General features: G+C 47.7%; 1 protein-coding gene across 1 annotated transcript in view; it reads left to right on the top strand.

Moving 5' to 3' along the window:
* The first annotated feature begins 1,792 nt into the window (after positions 1-1,792).
* The window catches only part of LOC136571905 (scavenger receptor cysteine-rich type 1 protein M130-like), a 221,109-nt gene continuing 197,837 nt past the window's right edge, over positions 1,793-25,064 (top strand). Inside the window, exons 1-2 of the mRNA XM_066572522.1 lie at positions 1,793-2,057; positions 13,329-13,640. Of these exons, the coding sequence (XP_066428619.1) occupies positions 1,859-2,057; positions 13,329-13,640 (511 nt within the window). The 5' untranslated portion in view covers positions 1,793-1,858. The remainder of the gene's footprint in view (positions 2,058-13,328; positions 13,641-25,064) is intronic.

The raw sequence follows: 25,064 nt of genomic DNA, 5'->3' as shown, positions 1-25,064 counted from the left end.
GCCAGACACTGGCGTCCTGTATTGCCTATGCCTGAGATCGCTGTATGAGCGATAAGGCATGGGAGAGCAGTAGCTCTGCCATGCCTTATGACAGCGATCATCAGGGCAGTGATTAAAGTCCCTCAGAGGGACACAAACAGTGTAAAAAAAAGAAAGATTTAAAAAATGAATTAAAAAAATGTAAAAAAAAAAAGAGTAAAAAAACCATTTTTTATGCTTTTTCTCAGATTAGCATAAAGAAAGGTAAAAAAAAGTTAAAACCCCACATATTTGGTATTGTCGCGTCCGTAACGATGCGTACAATAAGTTGCACATGCTTTTGACTGTGCACCGAAAAAAACGCTAAAAAAAAAGCTAAAAAACTGAGGCAAAATGCTCATTTTTAGCATTTTGCCTCACTAAAAACGCAATAAAAGTGATCAAAAAAGTCGTATGTACGCCAAAATGGTACCAATAAAATCTACAGCTCGTCTCGCAAAAAATAAGCCCTCATAGAGCTCCGTACATCAAAAAATAAAAAAGTTACGTGACTTTGAATGCAGCAATTTAGAATAGAAAAAAGATTTCCAAAAAAAAGGGTTTTTATTGCAGAAAAGTGGGAAAACCTAAAAAAATTTTTAGAATTTTGGTATCGTTGTAACCGTACCGGTCTGCAGAAAAAATGGAAAGTCTCATTTATGCTGCATGATTAACGCTGTAAAAAAAAAATAAAAAAATCTATGGCAGAATTGATGCGTTTTCTCTCTCTGCTATCATTAAAAAAAAAAAAAAAATTTACAATATTGTCTATGTACCCAAAATTGCCATCGATAAAAACTACAGTTCGCCATGCAAAAAACAAGCCCTTATACGGCCGCGTCCACGGAAAAATAAAAAAGTTATGGCTTTTGAAAAATGGAGATGGAAAAATACCAAAAAAATCGCTTGGTCCTCAACGCCAAAATAGGCCATGTCATGAAGGGGTTAAGGGTATATTTACACAGGCAGGTGTGGTACAGGTCCAAGAAAGTTAGACCAATATCGCACTTGTAGATCTGCGATTTTCACACTACTGTAATATACTTCTGTGCCAAAAACATGTAAGCGCTGTGTACTCAGGGAAGGAAAAGGGTTAAAAACCCCTCCTACCTCCTCCTTCAGGTTATCAGGTTTCAATAATAGCCGACACCCTGTTCTACCTCTAATTGATTGCAGAGCAGGAGGCTTAAATCCCCGCCATAATTTTACCATTGGCGGGGCTTTAAGCCCAGGATCAAGCGCCGTAATAAAGCTTATCTGCAGATATTTTCCATGCTGAAGTGTGTAGACATTTTGGGACCCCCCTGTATACACTCATTGTTTACACAAATATACATGAACAATTGTGACTTGATGGTGTAGATGATATTCCTGGGATGTGGGGTTTGGCAATAGCTATTACTATTGGTTGCTGGTCTTAGGGATTCTGTCATGAAGAAGTTGGCTCCGGCTTCTCTAGTCCACGACAGTCAGCTGGGATCTCCGGGAGCCACGTCTGGGGATTCTGATGAATTAACACCCCTGTGATGCAGAACTCACCAGATCCACCCAGTGGCCATCTTCATTCTGGCTCATAGAGAAGGACTCCAAGTGCTAGTCACCCCTCTAAGATGTGCATTGTGATTAGTGGGCATATGGAGAGGGGATGTCATGGTGAGACGCTGCAATATTAGTATTTCCCTATATTCATGGGTTTTTATTTTAATTTCTGTTTATTTTCACAGTTCCAGTGAGACTTTCTGGAGGAAACACTAAATGTGAAGGATTAGTGGAAGTGAGATACAAAGGAAAATGGTGGGGAGTGGATTATTACACACAATACAGAGAAAATATTGCTAATATGGTTTGTAGAGAGCTGGGATGTAACACTGCAAATCTACAACATCGTGTGACCACAGGGGAGATATATGTGGATGATTACAGGAGGAGGTTGTATCCACTATGTATGGGAGAAGAGTCATACTTGTCACAGTGTGAATATTCTACATATGATGATAGACCGTCACATTCTGCACTTCTGATGGGAGTACGATGTTCAGGTAAGAGACGTCTCTTTTCTCTCCACACATCGCACACTGGACTAGATACAACATCACCCAGGTATAACGGATCTGACCTGCTGTAACCCACCAAACCTCCCTCCTCCCCAGCCACCATTAGCAGCAAACAGTAGTAGTTAGACAGCAGCACTCCAATCTTCCCCAATTTCAGTGATGGGAGGGAAACTCACTTAGGGCTGAAATGCACGCTCCCAGCAGGATGTAGACTTTTAATCCAAAAAAAAACCAGACCAACCTGTGAAGATGGAGCAGCATACAGGGTGCAAAAGAAGTCCTCACGGCATTTTCTTTACCAGGACATATCTCTTTATTTCAATCCATACACCAGACAACGTTTGCCTGCTGACTTTATCAAGTCAATGACATGTACATAATACATGAGAGACTAAATACAAACTACAGATGACACATTAAAAATGCCAACCATGTATCAAATGTTACGAACATGTGGGCAAACTAAGCACGGGGCCCACATGGGTGCACACAGTTTTCAGGCAACTGACCCTGTGCTACCGTGAGGATGACATGGCCCTACCTGAGTGGAGACATTGCCGCAATAAAGGGCGGCCCAGCAGTCTTCGGATCTGTGCCCTAGCTGATCCTAGGAAAGACACACCAGAACAGCACAAACAAACATGCCACATCACAGGAAAAAGAACATCAGGACACACAGAGCTAGAAAACACAACATACAACAGCCAAAATGCAACCACTAGTAACCGATAGGAAGCTGAATATAAATACCAGGTATTCGTTGTCATTTTGATCAAAATGTGGAAGCTAGCAACCAACTTCACAGCTCCTGGCTATACCGCTAGTCCCTACACTAACCAGGAATCCAGCAACATCGGACACAGAGCCCGCAGCAAGCTGCACCAGGACGGGACAGAGCCCGCAGCAAGCTGCACCAGGACGGGACAGAGCCCGCAGCAAGCTGCACCAGGACGGGACAGAGCCCGCAGCAAGCTGCACCAGGACGGGACAGAGCCCGCAGCAAGCTGCACCAGGACGGGACAGAGCCCGCAGCAAGCTGCACCAGGACGGGACAGAGCCCGCAGCAAGCTGCACCAGGACAGAGCCCGCAGCAAGCTGCACCAGGACAGAGCCCGCAGCAAGCTGCACCAGGACAGAGCCCGCAGCAAGCTGCACCAGGACAGGACAGAGCCCGCAGCAAGCTGCACCAGGACAGGACAGAGCCCGCAGCAAGCTGCACCAGGAAAGGACAGAGCCCGCAGCAAGCTGCACCAGGAAAGGACAGAGCCCGCAGCAAGCTGCACCAGGACAGGACAGAGCCCGCAGCAAGCTGCACCAGGACAGGACAGAGCCCGCAGCAAGCTGCACCAGGACAGGACAGAGCCCGCAGCAAGCTGCACCAGGACAGAGCACAGATCACGCAGCAAGCTGCACCAGGACAGAGCACAGATCACGCAGCAAGCTGCACCAGGACAGAGCACAGATCACGCAGCAAGCTGCACCAGGACAGAGCACAGATCACGCAGCAAGCTGCACCAGGACAGAGCACAGATCACGCAGCAAGCTGCACCAGCACAGAGCACAGATCACGCAGCAAGCTGCACCAGGACAGAGCACAGATCACGCAGCAAGCTGCACCAGGACAGAGCACAGATCACGCAGCAAGCTGCACCAGGACAGAGCACAGATCACGCAGCAAGCTGCACCAGGACAGAGCACAGATCACGCAGCAAGCTGCACCAGGACAGAGCACAGATCACGCAGCAAGCTGCACCAGGACAGAGCACAGATCACGCAGCAAGCTGCACCAGGACAGAGCACAGATCACGCAGCAAGCTGCACCAGGACAGAGCACAGATCACGCAGCAAGCTGCACCAGGACAGAGCACAGATCACGCAGCAAGCTGCACCAGGACAGAGCACAGATCACGCAGCAAGCTGCACCAGGACAGAGCACAGATCACGCAGCAAGCTGCACCAGGACAGAGCACAGATCACGCAACAAGCTGCACCAGGACAGAGCACAGATCACGCAGCAAGCTGCACCAGGACAGAGCACAGATCACGCAGCAAGCTGCACCAGGACAGAGCACAGATCACGCAGCAAGCTGCACCAGGACAGAGCACAGATCACGCAGCAAGCTGCACCAGGACAGAGCACAGATCACGCAGCAAGCTGCACCAGGACAGAGCACAGATCACGCAGCAAGCTGCACCAGGACAGAGCACAGATCACGCAGCAAGCTGCACCAGGACAGAGCACAGATCACGCAGCAAGCTGCACCAGGACAGAGCACAGATCACGCAGCAAGCTGCAACAGGACAGAGCACAGATCACGCAGCAAGCTGCAACAGGACAGGACAGAGCACAGATCACGCAGCAAGCTGCAACAGGACAGGACAGAGCACAGATCACGCAGCAAGCTGCAACAGGACAGGACAGAGCACAGATCACGCAGCAAGCTGCAACAGGACAGGACAGAGCACAGATCACGCAGCAAGCTGCAACAGGACAGGACAGAGCACAGATCACGCAGCAAGCTGCAACAGGACAGGACAGAGCACAGATCACGCAGCAAGCTGCAACAGTAGAGACAACCAGGGGGCGAACTCTACCAGCACAGACTCTTAGCAGACTACAATATATAGTGAAAACCACACAGACTCCACCCAGAACTCACATGCACACATAAAACTCACAGCAAGTCCATGTGTTCTTATACAGGGGGATAGACAATAAGCCACCAAGCTGGCATCGGGAACTGTGTCAGGGATCCACCAACTGACACACAGAGAGAGACATAAAACAGTTGGAGGCCGGCACCTGCCAGGGGAAGGGAAAGGGGAGCTACATGTGCTGCAGACCAGGACTACAGGTGTCCAAACCATTATTGAGAAGCAGAAAGACACAGCAGACCTGCATGCAAACACAGATCTGAGTGGGAACAAAACAGATACATCCAAACAGTACAAGACCAGCTTCAGACTGACAGGAGCTGGGTTTATATGTGCTGCAGGCTAAAGGGGATTGGCTGCTGGAGAATACACACCCAGCAGCTCAATTAACCCTCACCTCCTGAGGAGCTGTGCTGCTAGGAACCTTAGTACTACAGATCCCAGCAGCATATGTAACATCAAAGTCCTGATTGGACACTCGGGATTTCACCAGCTGAAGACATTGATTCTGGTCAGAGCCCCCCACTTATGCACAGTACTTACTCAGCATCATCTCTGCGTCCCAGCATATGCGCTACAGCCCTCCCATCAGACGTCACGATGTGTGTCCTCACATGAGGTGCCAGATGATGCGCACCACTACCTCAGTTTTCCTTTACTGCCTGTGAAATTCCATGTCAACAGACTTCCAGATCCCGCGTATGCGCAGAGACCTCTCAGCTCCTGCGATTCATCGGAAGGCGTGTATACAACCGTGACAAAGCCAGGGACGTCACCACAGGCCGTACTGAGCTAACACACATACACATCTGTTATTGCAGAGTATCATCACACACACGGTGGTGACAGCGTAGATTGCATCCTTCTACAAAATGCCATGAGTGGGGCAGCACAGCTGTTAATACCCATAGCCTGCTGCAAACCTTACTGGCACTGTCTGTGTGGTTACAGCGTCTTCAAATACCATAAGTCTGTTAACATCCCATGGTCCTTGCTTATAATTTGTATGTATTATGTTCTACCGTGAATGTGTATCCAGTATTCTATGTGACTTTGAAGATGCCTATATCAGAGACGGCATCATATTATCAGATCACTACAACCTCAGTCCTAACAAAAATGATTGTCATAAACACATAGCATTTTAAAACCAATACATCACAAACATAAATCTCTACACAATAGTTGCCAAATATAAACTTTTTATTGAGATTTTAATCCATAGAACAATCAATGGTCAATCGTATAAGGACACTGCTGCACATGGCAGAGACCATAGAATCCCACACTACCACATGACAATCAACTTGAGTTATCTGTCCCCAGTCACTAGTTGCGGTGGTGGAAATTAAATTACCCAGGTTCCAATCCAATCAGTGCTCCATGCTGCCGACATCCTCCTTAGGCACCAGGGCTAAAATAAAAACATAAAAACAAGCATAATTAGTGAGATAAAGAACACAAAAAATGTCACAGCTTCTGGGACCTACAGCATAACTGCACCTATCGGAACCAATCACAATAGGTTACACATAAAGAAGCTGAATATTATACTCAATATTCAAGCCTTTTGGTTGTAACCAATAGAGATGAGCGAACGTACTCGTCCGAGCTTGATGCTCGATCGAATATTAGGGTGTTCGGGATGCTCGTTACTCGTAACGAGCACCACGCGATGTTCGGGTTACTTTCACTTTCATCTCTGAGACGTTAGCACGCTTTTCTGGCCAATTGAAAGACAGAGAAGGCATTACAACTTCCCCCTGCGACGTTCAAGCCCTATACCACCCCCCTGCTGTGAGTGGATGGCGAGATCAGGTGTCACCCGAGTATAAAAATCGGCCCCTCCTGCGGCTCGCCACAGATGCATTCATACATAGAGGAGGGAAAGTGCTGTTGGTGCCTGATCTGCTATAGGGAGAGTGTTAGGAGTATTTTAGGCTTCAAGAACCCCAACGGTCCTTCTTAGGGCCACATCTAACCATGTGCAGTAGTGTGGAGGCTGCTTTTTGCAGTGTTTCACTTTTTTTTTTTTTTTGGTATATCGGCCGTGCAGAGCATTGCGCCCTGCGGTAATACTCCAGGGCCAGAAGTGGTGGTTAGGCAGGGACAGAAGACATATATTGTGAGGCAGGGACAGAAGACATATTGTGAGGCAAGGACAGAAGACATATTGATTGAATATAGGCAGTGGGCCTTTGCAGAAAAATTTGGGGGAAAAAATCTATTTGGGCTGCCTGTGACTGTCCTCAGTGTTCTGGGTCTGTGCTGGGTGTAGTAGTTCTCCAAATTCATACGCAGCCAGCTAAGTGTTACAGCAGGCTTGTGCAAAATTATTTCCTGGCTCTGTCTGGGCTGTGAAGTCACCGCTGTATTGCAGTTCACAGTGCAACACTCTGCAGTTCTCTGACATACTCCAGGGCCAGAAGCGCTTAGGCAGGGACAGAAGACATATTGATTTAATATAGGCAGGGGCCTTTGCAGAAAAATTTAGGGAAAAAAATCTATTTGGGCTGCCTGTGACTGTCCTCAGTGTTCTGGGTCTCTGCTGGGTGTAGTAGTTCTCCAAATTCATACGCAGCCAGCTAAGTGTTACAACAGGCTTGCGCAAAATTATTTCCTGGCTCTGCTGTGCGTTCCGTAAGCGAAGTCAGCCTCCAACCACAGGCCAATAAGCGGCACATTTAATTACAGCGTTCTTTCTGCACTACTGGTAATACACCATGCTGAGGGGTAGGAATAGGCCTAGAGGACGTGGACGTGGACACGGCCGAGGACGCGGAGGCCCAAGTCAGGGTGTGGGCACAGGCCGAGCTCCTGATCCAGGTGTATCGCAGCCGACTGCTGCGGGATTAGGAGAGGGGCACGTTTCTGGCGTCCCCACATTCATCGCACAATTAATGGGTCCACGCGGTAGACCTTTATTAGAAAATGAGCAGTGTGAGCAGGTCCTGTCGTGGATGGCAGAAAGTGCATCCAGCAATCTATCGACCCCCCAGACTTCTGCGCCGTCCAGTGCTGCAACTCTGAATCCTCTGGCTGCTGCTCCTCCTTCCTCCCAGCCTCCTCACTCCATTACAATGACACATTCTGAGGAGCGGGCAGACTCCCAGGAACTGTTCTCGGGGCCCTGCTCAGATTGGGCAGCAGTGGTTCCTCTCCCACCAGAGGAGTTTATCGTGACTGATGCCCAACCGTTGGAAAGTTCCCGGGTCCGGGGAATGAGGCCGGGGACTTCCGGCAACTGTCTCAAGACCTTTCAGTGGGTGAGGAGGACGATGACGATGAGACACAGTTGTCTATCGGTGAGGTAGTAGTAAGGGCAGTAAGTCCGAGGGAGGAGCGCACAGAGGATTCGGAGGAAGAGCAGCAGGACGATGAGGTGACTGACCCCGCCTGGTTTGCTACGCCTACTGAGGACAGGTCTTCAGGAGGGGGAGGCAAGGGCAGCAGCAGGGCAGGTTGGAAGAGGCAGTGCGGTGGCCAGGGGTAGAGGCAGGGTCAGACCGAATAATCCACCAACTGTTTCCCAAAGCGCCCCTCGCGCCATGCCACCCTGCAGAGGCCGAGGTGCTCAAAGGTCTGGCAGTTTTTCACTGAGAGTGCAGACGACCGACGAACAGTGGTGTGCAACCTGTGTCGCGCCAAGATCAGCCGGGGAGCCACCACCACCAGCCTCACCACCACCAGCATGCGCAGACATATGATGGCCAAGCACCCCACAAGGTGGGACGAAGGCCGTTCACCGCCTCGGGTTTGCACCGCTGCGCTGCCTCTCCCCCTGTGCCCCAACCTGCCACTGAGATCCAACCCCCCTCTCAGGACACAGGCACTACCGTCTCCTGGCCTGCACCCACACCCTCACCTCCGCTGTCCTCGGCCCCATCCACCAATGTCTCTCAACGCACCGTCCAGCCGTCGCTAGCGCAAGTGTTGGAGCGCAAGCGCAAGTACGCCGCCACGCACCCGCACGCTCAAGCGTTAAACGTGCACATAGCCAAATTTATCAGCCTGGAGATGCTGCCGTATAGGGTTGTGGAAACGGAGGCTTTCAAAAGTATGATCGCGGCGGCGGCCCTGCGCTACTCGGTTCCCAGTCGCCACTACTTTTCCCGATGTGCTGTCCCAGCCCTGCACGACCACGTCTCCCGCAACATTGTACGCGCTCTCACCAATGCGGTTACTGCCAAGGTCCACTTAACAACGGACACGTGGACAAGCACAGGCGGGCAGGGCCACTATATCTCCCTGACGGCACATTGGGTGAATTTAGTGGAGGCTGGGACAGAGTCAGAGCCTGGGACCGCTCACGTCCTACCCACCCCCAGAATTGCGGGCCCCAGCTCGGTGCTGGTATCTGCGGCGGTGTATGCTTCCTCCACTAAACCACCCTCCTCCTCCTCCTCCGCAACCTCTGTCTCACAATGAAGATGTATCAGCAGCAGCATTTCGACAGCAGTCGGTGTCGCGCGGCGTGGCAGCACAGCGGTGGGCAAGCGTCAGCAGGCCGTGCTGAAACTACTCAGCTTAGGAGATAAGAGGCACACGGCCCACGAACTGCTGCAGGGTCTGACAGAGCAGACCGACCAATGGCTTGCGCCACTGAGCCTCCAACCGGGCATGGTCGTGTGTGACAACGGCCGTAACCTGGTGGCGGCTCTGCAGCCTCACGCACGTGCCATGCCTGGCCCACGTCTTTAATTTGGTGGTTCGGCGCTTTCTGAAAAGCTACCCACGCTTGTCAGACCTGCTCGGAAAGGTGCGTCAGCTCTGCGCACATTTCCGCAAGTCCCACACGGACGCTGCCACCCTGCGCACCCTGCAACATCGGTTTCATCTGCCAGTGCACCAACTGCTGTGCGACGTGCCCACACGGTGGAACTCTACGCTCCACATGTTGGCCAGGCTCTATGAGCAGCGTAGAGCTATAGTGGAATACCAACTCCAACATGGGCGGCGCAGTGGGAGTCAGCCTCCTCAATTCTTTACAGAAGAGTGGGCTTGGTTGACAGACATCTGCCAGGTCCTTGGAAACTTTGAGGAGTCTACCCAGATGGTGAGTGGCGATGCTGCAATCATTAGCGTCACCATTCCTCTGCTATGCCTCTTGAGAAGTTCCCTGCAAAGCATAAAGGCAGACGCTTTGCGCTCGGAAACAGAGCCGGGGGAAGACAGTATGTCGCTGGATAGTCAGAGCACCCTCCTGTCTATATCTCAGCGCGTTGAGAAGGAGGAGGAGGAGCATGAGGAGGATGAGGAGGAGGGGGAAGAGACAGCTTGGCCCACTGCTGAGGGTACCCATGCTGCTTGCCTGTCATCCTTTCAGCGTGTATAGCCTGAGGAGGAGGATGAGGATCCTGAAAGTGATCTTCCTAGTGAGGACAGCCATGTGTTGCGTACAGGTACCCTGGCACACATGGCGGACTTCATGTTAGGATGCCTTTCTCGTGACCCTCGCGTTACACGCATTCTGGCCACTACGGATTACTGGGTGTACACATTGCTCAACCCACGGTATAAGGAGAACTTTTCCACTCTCATACCCGAAGAGGAAAGGGGTTCGAGAGTGATGCTATACCACAGGACACTGGCGGACAAGTTGATGGTAAAATTCCCATCCGACAGCGCTAGTGGCAGAAGGCGCAGTTCCGAGAGCCAGGTAGCAGGGGAGGCGTGGAGATCAGGCAGCATGTACAGCACAGGCAGGGGAACACTCTCTAAGGCCATTGACAGCTTTCTGGCTCCCCAGCAAGACTGTCACCGATCCCCAGTCAAGGCTGAGTCGGCGGGAGCACTGTAAAAGGATGGTGAGGGAGTACGTAGCCGATCGCACGACCGTCCTCCGTGACGCCTCTGCCACCTACAACTACTGGGTGTCGAAGCTGGACACGTGGCCTAAACTCGCGCTGTATGCCCTGGAGGTGCTTGCTTGTCCTGCGGCTAGCGTCTTGTCAGAGAGGGTGTTTAGTGCGGCTGGGGGAATCATCACTGATAAGCGTACCCGCCTGTCAACCGACAGTGCCGACAGGCTTACACTCATCAAGATGAACAAAGCCTGGATTACCCAGACTTCTCTTCTCCACCAGCGGACAGCAACGATACCTAAGCAATACGTAGGCTGCACCCGCGGATGGAAGCATCGTTCTCTATAACCATCAAAAACGGGGACATTTTTGCTTCATCAATCTGTGTATAATATTCATCGTCCTCCTCCTGCTCCTCCTCCTGAAACCTCATGTAATCACGTCGAACGGGCAATTTTTCTTAGGGCCACAAGGCTCAGTCATATAATTTTTCTAAACAATTTTTATACGTTTCAATGCTTATTAAAGTGTTTAAACTTGCACCTGAACCAATTTTTATTTAAACTGGGCTGCCTCCAGGCCTAGTTACCAATTAAGCCACATTAACCAAAGCGATTAATGGGTTTCACCTGCCCTCTTGGTTGGGCATGGGCAATTTTTGTGAGGTACATTAGTACTGTTGGTACACTAATTTTTTTGGGCCCTCGCCTACAGTGTAATCCAATTAATTTTTTGTCCACCTGCATTACAGCTGACGTTACCTCAGCTGTGATGGGCACTGCAATGGGATATATTTATGTACCACCGGTGGGTTCCAGGGAGCCACCCATGCTGTGGGTCCACACGGAGTTGTAACTACATCTGTCCACTTCTAAAGAACCCCAGTCTGACTGGGGCATGCAGTGTGGGCCGTAGCCCACCTGCATTAAACATGACATTACCTCAGCTGTGATGGGCACTGCAATGGGATATATTTATGTACCGCCGGTGAGTTCCAGGGAGCCACCCATGCTGTGGGTCCATACGGAGTTGTAACTACATGTGTCCACTTCTAAAGAACCCCAGTCTGACTGGGGCATGCAGTGTGGGCCGAAGCCCACCTGCATTAAACATGACATTACCTCAGCTGTGATGGGCAATGCAATGGGATATATTTATGTACCGCCGGTGGCTTCCTGGCACCCACCCATGCTGTCGGTCCACACAGAGTTGTAACTACATCTGTCCACTTCTAAAGAACCCCAGTCAGACTGGGGCATGCAGTGTGGGCCGAAGCCCACCTGCATTAAACATGACATTACCTCAGCTGTGATGGGCACTGCAATGGGATATATTTATGTACCGCCGGTGAGTTCCAGGGAGCCACCCATGCTGTGGGTCCATACGGAGTTGTAACTACATGTGTCCACTTCTAAAGAACCCCAGTCTGACTGGGGCATGCAGTGTGGGCCGAAGCCCACCTGCATTAAACATGACATTACCTCAGCTGTGATGGGCAATGCAATGGGATATATTTATGTACCGCCGGTGGCTTCCTGGCACCCACCCATGCTGTCGGTCCACACGGAATTCCCATTGCGGTGTTGTACCTGCCTGGGACTATTTATAAAAAACCGCGGTCTGACTGGGGCATGCAGACACCTTGACAGAATGAATAGTGTGTGGCACATAGGTTCCCCATTGCTATGCCCACGTGTGCAGCTCCTGATGGCGGTGGCACAGGATTATATTTCTCATTGCTTCTGTACAGCATTGTTTGCTATCGCCCCGCCCCTTTTAAAGAGGGTTGCTGCCTAGCCGTGCCAACCCTCTGCAGTGTGTGCCTGCGGTTCCTCGTCATGGCAGACGCACTTATAAATAGACATGAGGGTGGTGTGGCATGAGGGCAGCTGAAGGCTGCGCAGGGACAATTTGGTGTGCGCTGTGGACACTGTGTCGTGCGGGGGGGGGGGGGGGTTGGGCAGCATGTAACCCAGGAGAAGTGGCAGCGGAGTGTCATGCAGGCAGTGATTGTGCTTTGTTGGAGGTAGTGTGGTGCTTAGCTAAGGTATGCCTTGCTAATGAGGGCTTTTCAGAAGTAAAACTTGTTGGGAGGGGGGGGGGGGGCACTCTTGCCGCTATTGTGGCTTAATAGTGGGACCTGGGAACTTGAGATGCAGCCCAACATGTAGCCCCTCGCCTGCCCTATCCGTTTGTGTCGTTCCCATCACTTTCTTGAATTGCCCAGATTTTCACAAATGGAAACCTTAGCGAGCATCGGCGATATACAAAAATGCTCGGGTCGCCGATGCTCGGGTTGACTTCAATGGGGTTCGTTATTCGAAACGAACCCTCGAGCATCGCGGAGATTTCAACCCGAGTAACGAGCACCCGAGCATTTTGGTGCTCACTCATCTCTACTTGTGACTTGATTGTGTAGATGATATTTCTGGGATGTGGGGTATAGTAAGAGATATTACTATTGGTTGCTGCTCTTAGGGATTCTCTCATGAAGACAGCTGTTATAAGAAGTTGGCTCTGGCTTCTCTAGTCCACGACAATCAGCTGGGATTTCCGGGAGCCACATCTGGGATTTTGAGGAATTGACACCCATGTGATGCAGAACTTACCAGACCCACCAGGTGCCCCTCTTCATTCTGGCTCATAAAGAGGGACCCCGAGTGCTAGTCACCCCTCTAAGATATGCATTGTACTTAATGGGCATATGGTGAGGGATGTCATGGTGAGACGAGCGCTGCTATATTAATATTATCCTATATTCATGGATTTTTATATTAATTTCTGTTTATTTTCACAGTTCCAGTTAGACTTTTCAGAGGAAACACTGAATGTGAAGGATTAGTAGAAGTGAGATATGAAGAAGAATGGTGGGGAGTGGAATATTGCAGAACCAGCAGAGAAATCATTGCTTATATGGTTTGTAGAGCGCTGGGATGTAACACTGCAAATCTACAACATTATGTGACCAGAGGAGAAATGTTTGTGGATGATTACAGGAGGATGTTGTATCCACAATGTACAGGAGAAGAGTCATCCTTGTCACAGTGTGAATATTCTACATATGTTGGTCTATATTCTTCTGCATCTCTGATGGGAGTACGATGTTCAGGTAAGAGATGTCTCTTTTCTCTCCACACATCACACACTGGAATAGATACAACATTAAACCTGACAATATGTACAACAACTGCACCCACAACTGCTGAGAGAATGTCACTAAATATCAGACTGCAGCAGCTTCATCCAAATACATTTTCTATTAGCCTTCAGTCTCATCATGAAGAGTTATTATACTGGTGCAATAGAGCCCTCTGTGTAAATGTCTGTGTGGATGATGGGACTTGTAGTTCTGGGTATGATACGTGTTGGAGCAGGTGAGATCTGCCGGTGCTGAGACGCCGATTGCTCCGTTATAAGCTCTATAAATGGTGGCCCCATTAATGTAGCCCATCTGTCACATACATTGTGATAAATCCAATTATCAGCTGCACATATCAGTTGGTTGCAGGGCCAGACTGCCCATCTGTTTTGCCAACTTGAAAGGTAACAAGATCGGATACGGCTTTAAAGAAGGACAGATGGGTTGGTATATAGCAATTTATTAAAATGACAATAATTAAGCAAATTTATGAATAATAGGTGATATTGATTGCAATTGTATAATGATTCTCCTAGAAAAAGTTTAAGTATATTACTCACCAAATGATAGAATTTACCTTACAAGAGACAGCACTCGAATATACTCACAACATACAAACTGTGTCCGTCTATTGACCATCAGCTGAAGAAAGTAACACTGAAGATGAAACCAATCCTCATCAGTAGAAGCCTTCTTTCATCATCATCTGTCTATCAGCTGGAGAGGTGGAAGTGAAAGGCAGATAGAACTCCTGGAGATTTACACTGTGCGGGTATGCCCGAACGTGTGTCCAAGTAAAACCTCTACCTTCATGCCACAAGACCAACTCCTTATATACTAAGAAAAATAGTTTAATCAAATAGTCTGATCTAAGCTTGCATATTTGCTTTAAAAAGAACAAAGCATTATCAATCTGAAATCCCCCACCATCTGAAGTGGCCGGCTTCATGGATGAAAGATTCAGGATCATCAAGACTCAATTCCATAGACAATGATGATGATATCACAGGATTAAAAGACTCAAGGAATTGCAGCAATGGTGACAATGGTGCAATAAAATCTTGCCTTTATTCTTCCATAAATAACATGCATTGTTTCAACTCAAATAGTCTTTTTCCTGCTTGAGAATGACTTTTTGAGTCGAAACGTTGCATGTTATTTATGGAGGAACAAAGGCAAGATTTTATTGCACCATTTATGCCTTCACCATTGCTGCAATTCCTTGTGGATGAGGTGGACCTAAGGATCAGGTCCACCGGTGGCTTTGCATTGGAAACCCATCCTACTATGTTGTGGTGAGAAAGTTGTGCTGCTTGCAAATTTCCTTTTTCAGGATTAACAGACTCAACAGATTCATGGCAATACAATGCATGTAAACAAAGTTTAAACAATATATACAAATGGAATTGTAGTTAATACAATTAACATTGTTCTGTATAAGTATAGTTGATACAATTAACATTGTTCTGGATAATTATAGTTGATACAATTAACATTGTAATTGTAGTTAATACACTTAACATTGTAATTGTAGTTGATACTATGCGCAGATATTAACATGATCGCCAGCAAGTCTGTAAGACTCAGTTTTACAATCCTTATAATTTATACATTGAACATTCATGACTGTTTGAATACAAGATGGAGGGCTACAAATAGCCAATTATATTTGCACCACACCATCTGGTAATTCTGGTAAATGTTACATTGCCTTGTGTCTGCTGTGGGCCGTCTGCTCTGTCAGTAACTGCGGTGGTGAAGGAGTTGTGATGATATAATCATGTGACCAGTACATGAGGACAGAGCTCAGCAGTACTGAGGATGGGTGTTGGTAAAGCACCTGTGTTGATATAATCATGTGACCAGTACATAAGGACAAATCTTAGCAGTGCTGAGGATAGGTGGTAGGCAGTGAAGCACTTATTATGTCATTGTCATGTGAAATGAGGGGGAGGAGCTTTGTATAATGTGAAATTATGCATTTAGTCTTCTCTGTAGGTAATTAGCAGCCTCGTGACCTCAGCTAGCGAGCGAAAATGAACTCCTCTAAAAGCAGTCCAATAAAATTTCTAACAATATAAAAAAATTCTTAAACAAACCTTTTCTCACGAGAAATTATTGAATTTTTAAATAATTAAGTGCAAAACAACTATAAGAAAAAATAAATAGATTTGGTATCTCCATAAAAGTCTGAACTATTCAAATAAGATTTACCTGCACAGAGAATACCATAACTACGAAACTAAATACACAATGTCAGAATTTTAAAAGGCTTTCTTTTTTTTATAACTACCTCCCCAAAATTTCGAATAGAAAATTATCAAAAAGACATATGTATCTGACAATTGTGCCAATAAAAACTGCAGATTTGGTAGGCAGGTAGGAGGCACACCTGAAGTTCTCCTGAAGACCCAGCTACTTCAAATGGACAAGAAAATCCAATGAATAGCCTAATCTACACCACGAGACACCGAACAGGTCTAGGCATCCCAAGGCACTTTCCAGCACCAAGGTTCCTCCATCCCTGCCAGGACCAGATGGGCGGCAGCTCTACATGAAGTAAAAACACTGCAATGAGCCCCAGGATCAGCAAGGTCTCCCCTGTTTCCGGCACTGACACCACTGCAGTGTCTGGCTGCCGACTTCAGTGTAGGGGAAGACCTGCAGGGATTCCCTTTGCCCTGGGGCTTTAGCCTCACACAACAAGAATGTTGGGGAGATATCCCTGTTTGTTACTAGGATAGGGTGTTTTGGGAAGGGGGAGCTGTAGGCTCGGGCCTTGCCTCTCAAGCTATTAGGCATATGGAGGGGTATAACCAGCCCAGCCACTCAATGAAATATTTTCCCTTCTGCACCATTGCCATCAGATGGGCAGAGAAAAGGAATTGGAAAGCCCACTAAAGAGCCTTACCTACTAAAATGGAGATAGATGGCCTATTGCAGAAGTCAGACACTGTTGATGGTGGAGGAGTCACAGGATAAAATAATAGACACTATAGACTCTCTCACAAATGCTATACAGGAACAGGCACTATAAATCTATGAATTGTTCATGCAACTAAATGATATAGAAAATCTCCATTGAAGAAATAACATTTGCATCAGAGGCCTTAGTGAGGATATTGGGAGCTCCCAGCTGGAGGTATGGGTCCAAAAATTCCACAACAACATTCTGCATAGAAACTCTGAAAGGTCAATTGAAATTGACAAAATTCATAGGTCCCCCAACCCTAGGCCTAGTGACCCAGCAAGACTGCATGATATAATTTGCGAGATTCATTTTTTACAAAGAGAGAGTTTATCCTGAAGAAGGCAAGAGAGACAGAGGGTCTGTCTTTTCAGGGATCTCCCATCCTTATACTCCCTGAGCTATAACTCTACCGCACAGTCCAACTACGCCTGGCTCTAAAACCCTTGCTAACGGCCCAGAAAGAGAGAGATAGGTGCCATAAAAATGAGGGTATCCCTTCCAACTCCATGCCCATAAAGAAAGGAAATCGGCTGGATTCAAAGGTCTGGAAGACATCCCAGGATTTCTTGAAACTTTCGACATCCCAATGATCTCTCTGCTGGACTGAACGGGACCTGTATCCATATAAGTTTCTTCCTCCAGAGTGTCCTGGCTAATGGGTGGGGGAAGATCCAAATGCAAACCTAGCAATGCACAGTTTGAGGGCACCTGATGCCATGATGACTCAGCGCATGGACTCTCCATTCATTAACATTTATGGATTTCTGTAACTTTTCTGCAGTTCTCATTTCCTTATATAATTTTACATTTACAGTCTCTGGGATTTTATTGTTTGGATTTTCACAATTGTCTACAAAATCACTTACATATAGCTGGGGTGAGTAAGGAAACAGGCCTAACATTGGCTTCTTCAACCCCATTTAGGTTTTACAACGCTTGTTGCTGTATCAAGACAGGTTTGAAATTAGTTGTAATGTTCCGGTTTCAGACCTGGTATTTCAAATAAGTTTCTGTTATCCCCCCCCCCCCCCTCCTTTCCATCTGCCTCCCCTCTAATCGCAAGGCTTGGATAATTGAGCTTGGCTCCCCCAAATCTGATAATATGGATATGGCCAGCTTGATGTTCTGTATTTATGACACCAAGGACCTTAACATCCCAGCAAAGAGAAGTTAGATTCTCCATCATTTGCATAAAAAGGAAGTCATAGTGGACATGCTCCAGGAGACTCATTTTAGGATAGACCATGTTCCCATGTGCACCTGCAGCTTTTACACACCTTGGTTTCATGGCCCCATCCTTCCAAGAAGGTCGGCAGTGTATTTTCGCTTTCAATAAGTCATTTCTGCATCAATTTATATCTTCCAAAATAGATCCAGAGGGCAGATTTCTGGTTTTTTTTAAATATGTGTTTTAGGTGTTATACTAACCGAGGCTAATGTCTATTTCCCCAACCAGGAAGAAATCCCTTTTGGAACCACATTTATACAAGAGTTAGCAGAGTTTGCAGAGGGCTCCAACATCATTCTAGGAGGTGATTGCAAATTTGGTGTTGGACTCTTCTTCGGGTAAATCCTCATCTCCTGGTCAGGAGTGCAATCCTTAAAAAATGTCCCAGAGGCCCTAAAACTAGTTGAGCTTTGATGGATTCTTCACCCGGGTGTCAGAGATTACAGCTTTCACTCAATGGCCCACAAACTACTAGATTCACATTCAAAGTATTCCATGGGATCATTCGTGTGGTGCCCCTATCCAATGGGAAGCCTTAAAGTGCATCCTTAGAGGAATCTTTACTTCTCATGGCACCAGACTTAAAAAGGAAAAGACAGTTAAATTATAAAAATCTTATAGCTGATCTACATATCAAAGAACCATCTAATAAAAGAAAACCCTAGATATGTTAAAAGCTGAGATATCTTCCACTCATAGCCCTTCCGTCCTATCCCTCCCAACTTTTCCCATTCCTCAAAATAGGGACGTCGTGACCCGGTCAGCTCTTCAACAATTGGTGGACTTTTTTAGAGACACCACAGTCCCTCCTGGTGTGTGGTTCCAATACTTCCACTTAAGGGGTTTCATAAAATCTTTGAGACCTGAGAAGAACATGACTAAGCCATTTACTCCCTTCGAGGAAATGTGTCCGTCCTCTGATCCTCCCAAACATCGGATCTCTGCATTATATAAGATGTTGCTGTATCGGGAGATGGAGGATAAAGCCTCGGGATATATGGGGGTGTGGGAGAGAGAGCTTGGTACATGCCTCTGATGAGAACTATGGCAAAAAGCAAAAAGCAAACACCAAAGATGCCAGCCTCATGTAACTTGCAAGAACTCAATCACAAAATTCTTTCTAGGTGGTATAGAACTCCGAAGAGATTGAATAACATATTTTGATCATATCTCCCCTTTATACTGGACATGCTCAGAAGCCTTGGCACTTTGATTCATATCTGGTGAAAATGTGCCCCGTAGCCGCATTGTGGCAGGATATCGTGACCATATACAACTATATATGTGAAAAAGCCATCAGGCTTACCCCTGAAGCTGCCCTACTATGTATATTCCCTATCTCTGTTTTACTTACTAGGAAGGGCCTTTTACAGTTCTTCATCCTTGCCACTAGACAAATCATCCCCAGGAAGTGTCGTTCCTACATGCTCCCCTCTAGGTTGATGTGAGTGGATGTGATGAACACCCTCATGTGGGTGAAGGAAATGAGAGCAGATGAGAACAATACACAACCATGCTTCTATGCTACCTGGCAACCTTGGATTACTATCTGGGCATCCTCAGTGTCCGATAACTGGATCCTAACAGTTGAGACCTAGGCTTTAGTAACTGTATACTGTGTGTTCCTATGATAAACCGGAACAATAAGTGGTCTTGGTCCAATGTCCAGTCTTGCTTTCCCCCACCCTGTCCTTCCTCTTCCCATTTCCCCCACATATTGGATTTAGTTTTAGTTATTTGTTTATAACTATTGAAAATTAGAGACAGTGGTATGTTTCAAAGCATATAGAAGCACTTCCCAATAGAAGATTGGGGAATATAAAACTTATTTGTTTATACTGACCACAGACATTGTACACACAGCTTTACTACATACATCCTGACCCCACACATTACATACACAGCTCTACTACATCCATCCACATTACACACACAGCACATCACACACAAAGCTCTACTACATCCTTCCTGACCCCACACTTTACACACACAGGACATTACACACACTGCTGTACTACATCCATCCTAACTCCACACATTACATACACAGCTCTACTACATCCATCCTGACCCCAGACATTACACACACAACACATTATGCACACAGCTCTTCTACATCCATCCTGTAATCCCACATATCACACACACACACACACACACACACATCACATTACACACACAGTTCTACTACAACCATCCTGATTTCACACATTACACACATAGCTTTACTACATCAATCCTGGCATTACACATGCAGCACATTACACACACAACTCTGCTACATGGTACATCCATTATGATCCCCACACATCAAACACACAGCTCTACTACATCCATCCTGATTCCCCGACATATTACTCACACAGCACACTTCACACAAAGCTCTACTACAGCCAACCTGACCCCACAGAACACAAACACAGCACATTACACACACAGCTTAACTACATCCATCCTGATTTTCCTATACATCACACACACAACACATTACGCACATAGCTTAACTACATTCATCCTGATTCTTACACATTACACACACAGCACATTACACACAAAGCACTACTACATCTATCTTGACCCCACAGAACACACACAGAGCACATGACACACACCGCTCTGCTACATCCTGATTCATACACATCACACACAGCACATTACAGACACAGCTTTACTAGATCCATCCTGATTCACACAAATCACACACACAGCACATGATGCACACCGCTCTGCTACATCCTGATTCATATACATAACATGCACAAAACATTGCACACTCCTATATCCATCTTGATCCCCACACATTACACAGAGCAAATCACACACACAGCTGTATCACATCTATCCTGACCCCACACATTACACACAAAGCACATGGCTAGAGATGAGCGAGCACCAAAATGCTCGGGTGCTCGTTGCTCGAGTCGAGCTTTCCGCGATGCTCGAGGGTTCGTTTCGAGTAACGAACCCCATTGAAGTCAATGGGCGACTCGAGCATTTTTGTATATCGCTGATGCTCGCTAAGGTTTTCATTTGTGCAAATCTTCAAAACCTACGAAAGTGATGGAAACGACACAGATACGGATAGGGCAGGTGAGGGGCAACATGCTGGGCTGCATCTCAGGTTCCCAGGTCTCACTATTCAGCCACAATAGCGGCAAGAGTGCCCCCCCCCCTCCCCCACAACAATTTTTACTTCGGACAAACCCTCATTAGCAGGGCACACCTTAGCTAAGCACCACACTACCTCCAACCAAGCACAATCACTGCCTGCGGGACCCACCGCTGCCTCTTCTCCTGGGTTACATGCTGCCCAACCCCCCCGCACGACCCTGCGTTCACAGCGCACACAAAAGTGTCCCTGCGCAGCCTTCAGCTGCCCTCATGCCACACACTCACTTCATAGCCACACCACCCTCATGGCTATTAATAAGTGCGTCTGGCATGAGGAGTAACCGGAGGCACACACTGCAGAGGGTTGGCAGGGCCAGGTAGTGACCCTCTTTGAAAGGGGCAGGGCGATAGCCCACAATGCTGTAGAGAATCAATGAGAAATTGACGTTCGATCTTCATCCCAATCCTGTGCCACCTCCGTCAGGAGCTGCAAACGTGGGCATGAGTTACATAGCAATGGGGAATCCATGTGCCCACACAGTATTCATTCTGTCTAGGTGTCGCATAGCTCAATCGACACCGCAAGGGGAAAGCCATCCGCACTCTGCCCCCTACCCAAGTCAGTCAGTGTCTTTGTGCCAGACAGGTCAAACACCGTCTGGCACAAAGTGATGAGAACTAAGTGTGCACCAACAGCATAGGTGGGTCCTAGGCAACCCAAGACATGAACAATAAATAAATCAGAGCGGCCAAACATGGCAGACTTGCACCGCGCCAACGACATAGGCCTCGGTCCACAGCTTCAGCAATCGTAGGCATGAAGCAGACTTCGATGCTAGTTCCTCTGCGACGGGCTCATTAAATCAGTTAGCTTTCCTTTCCCCGCTCCAATGACTGGATTAGCATTAAAAAGTTTCACAGCCCCAACCTAGCATACTTGCACTTCCCCCGGGACATAGGCCTCGGCCAACAGCTTCAGCAATCGTAGGCAGGAAACGGATTTTCACTGCACCCAGGACATAGGCCTCTGCACAAACCCTCAGCAATCGCGGGCCTAGAGTGGACTCCAATGCTAGCGTAGCTGTGAACGTCTCATTAGCGCTGTATCGCTCCTCTTGTTTGTCCCAATGCAGTGCCTTGGATAGCTGAGCTAACGTGAGATCAAATACAGGTTGGCTTCGGCCCACACTGCATGCCCTAGTCAGGCTGGGTTTTTTTTAATAGTCACAGGCAGGTACAACTCCGCTATGGGAAGTCTGTGTGCACCCACAGCATGGGTGGCTCCCTGGAACCCACTGACGATACATAAATAAATCCTATTGCAGTGCTCCGGATAGCTGAGGTAACGTCAGATAACATACAGATTGGTTTCGGCCCACACTGCATGCCCGAGTCAGACTAGGTTTTTTTAATTAATAGTCACAGGCAGGTACAACTCTGCTCTGGTAAGTCTGTGTGGACCCACAGCATGGGTGGGTCCCAGGAAGCCACCGATGGTACATTAAGAAATCCCATTGCAGTGCCCCGGATAGCTGAGGTAACGTGAGATGAAATACAGGTGGTCTTCGGGCCCACACTGCATGCCCTAGTCAGGCTGTCCTTTTTTCATAGTCACAGGCAAGTACAACTCCGCTATGGGAAGTCTGTGTGCACCCACAGCATGGGTGGCTCCCTGGAACCCACCGACGGTACATAAATAAATCCCATTGCTGTCCCCGGATAGCTGAGGTAACGTGAGATAAAATACAGGTTGGCTTCGGCCAACACTGCATGCCTGAGTCAGACTGTTTTTTTTAAATTAATAGTCACATGCAGATACAACTCCGCTCTATGACGTCTGTATGGACCTACAGCATGGGTGGGTCCCAGGAAGCCACCAACGGTACATTAAGAAATCCCATTGCAATGCCCCGGATAGCTGAGCTAACGTGAGAACAAATACAGGTGGGCTTCGGCCCACACTGCATGCCCTAGTCAGGCTGGCCTTTTTTCATAGTCACCGGCAGGTACAACTCCGCTATGGGAAGTCTGTGTGCACCCACAGCATGGGTGGCTCCCTGGAACCCACCGACGGTACATAAATAAATCCCATTGCAGTCCCCCGGATAGCTGAGGTAACGTGAGATAAAATACAGGTGGGCTTCGGCCAACACTGCATGCCCTAGTCAGGCTGGGTTTTTTTAATAGTCACAGGCAGGTAATACTCCGCTATGGGAAGTCTGTGTGCACCCACAGCATGGGTGGCTCCCTGGAACCCACCGACGGTACATTAATAAATCCCATTGCAGTGCCCCGGATAGCTGAGCCAACGTCAGATATAATACAGGTTGGCTTCGGCCCACACTGCGTGCCCTAGTCAGACTGAGTTTTTTTTAATTAATAGTCACAGGCAGGTACAACTTTGCTCTGGGAGGTCTGTGTTGACCCACAGCATGGGTGAGTCCCAGGAAGCCACCGACGGTACATTAAGAAATCACATTGCAGTGCCCCGGATAGCTGAGCTAACGTGAGATCAAATACAGGTTGGCTTCGGCCCACACTGCATGCCCTAGTCAGGCTGGTTTTTTTGGGGGGCCAGATACGTAGAACACCGCGATGGGAAAACTTAGTGCACCCATACTATGCACAGACCCTTGTAATATTCCTGTAGCAAAGGTATAAGCTGACCCCACTAACAGTTATGTTGCAGATGTCTAGGTAGACCCCAGTAACATTTCTGTAGTTACAATATAGACAGACCCCAGTAACATTTCAGTTGCAGCAGTATAGGCAGAGCCCAGTAACATTTCAGTAGTTGCAGTATAGGCAGAGCCCAGTATTAGTAACATTTCAGTGGTAACAGTATAGACAGACCCCAGTAACATTTCAGTTGCAGCAGTATAGGCAGAGCCCAGTATTAGGGACATTTCAGTAGTAACAGTATAGACAGACCCCAGTAACATTTTAGTTGCATAAGTATACGCAGACCCCACAAACATTTATGTAGCAGCAGTATTGGCAGACCCCTGTAACATTTCTGCAGCTGAAGTATAGGCAGACCCCTGTAACGTTATTGCAGTTACGCTCCTCTCCTTTGGCCCAAACAAGTTTCTCCGATAACATGAGAGAAAATACATGATGTGCATTGCTGATCCCCTGACCCCAAGCAGGAGGAGGAGGTGGCATTACAAGGCCAAGACAGCATGACCAGGACCCGCTATAGTCTGTGTGGGAAGCACGTTAGTGGGCCCAGGGTCCCGCTGGGTTCCGCGCCTCCACCTTGAATTTTGCCTCCATGGACAAAATCAAACCTTCAGATGCGAATAAGAGCCAATGGACAACAGTGAAGCCACAGAACAAAAGTGGAAGCGACAACAGCTATGTGGAAAAGCTAGTATTTTCTAAGAAAAGAGGGGCATTTGATAGCAATGAAAAGGATATTCTAGGTACTAAAAGACTGAACTCCTCCTCATCTCGATCAGAAATATGGAAAGCCTTCATTCATATGTTTTCTGCTGACCATTTCAAAGTGTTAGCAATGCAAGTTTCTGGCTATACCACTCATTTTGGTCAGGAATTACCAAAGATGATCACAAGTAAAGGCCTCATCAATCAGTCCAAAATCAGTCCGGGAGTATGTGGATCTCAGCTGGCCTGCTTCCATGAAGGATATGTGCCTGCTGCTACTCTGTCCCCAGCCCTGCAGGGATGCTGTGTTCTATCGTCGGCTCTATTCCTACCTCAGCTGTACACTGAAATATGTAATTATTGTCAATACCAACAAGATGGAAGCCACTATTGATCTACCGGTCGGCTGAATGCTTCAGCTAGGGATAATCGAATACAACCCCGGTTGTATTTAATTGGTTTTCGGAACTGTGGCCAGGATTAAGAGGGACAGGGGGGGGGGGCATTCCTATTGTGCGGTTTTAGGTGAAATTCTTGGACCGCCGCAAGACGGACCAAAGCTTAACCATTTGCCAAGAATGTTTTCATTGTTGGAGGAGGAGGGGGAGGGTTTAGAGATGGTGGCATAGACCGTCGCAGATACCAGAACCGAGGAAGGACCCGCAATTCTGGGTGTGGGTAGGGCGTGTGCGGTCCC

The sequence above is a fragment of the Eleutherodactylus coqui genome, chromosome 6, assembly GCF_035609145.1.
Source record: "Eleutherodactylus coqui strain aEleCoq1 chromosome 6, aEleCoq1.hap1, whole genome shotgun sequence".
NCBI lineage: Eukaryota > Metazoa > Chordata > Amphibia > Anura > Eleutherodactylidae > Eleutherodactylus > Eleutherodactylus coqui.
This window is presented reverse-complemented; position numbering and strand designations above follow the sequence as displayed.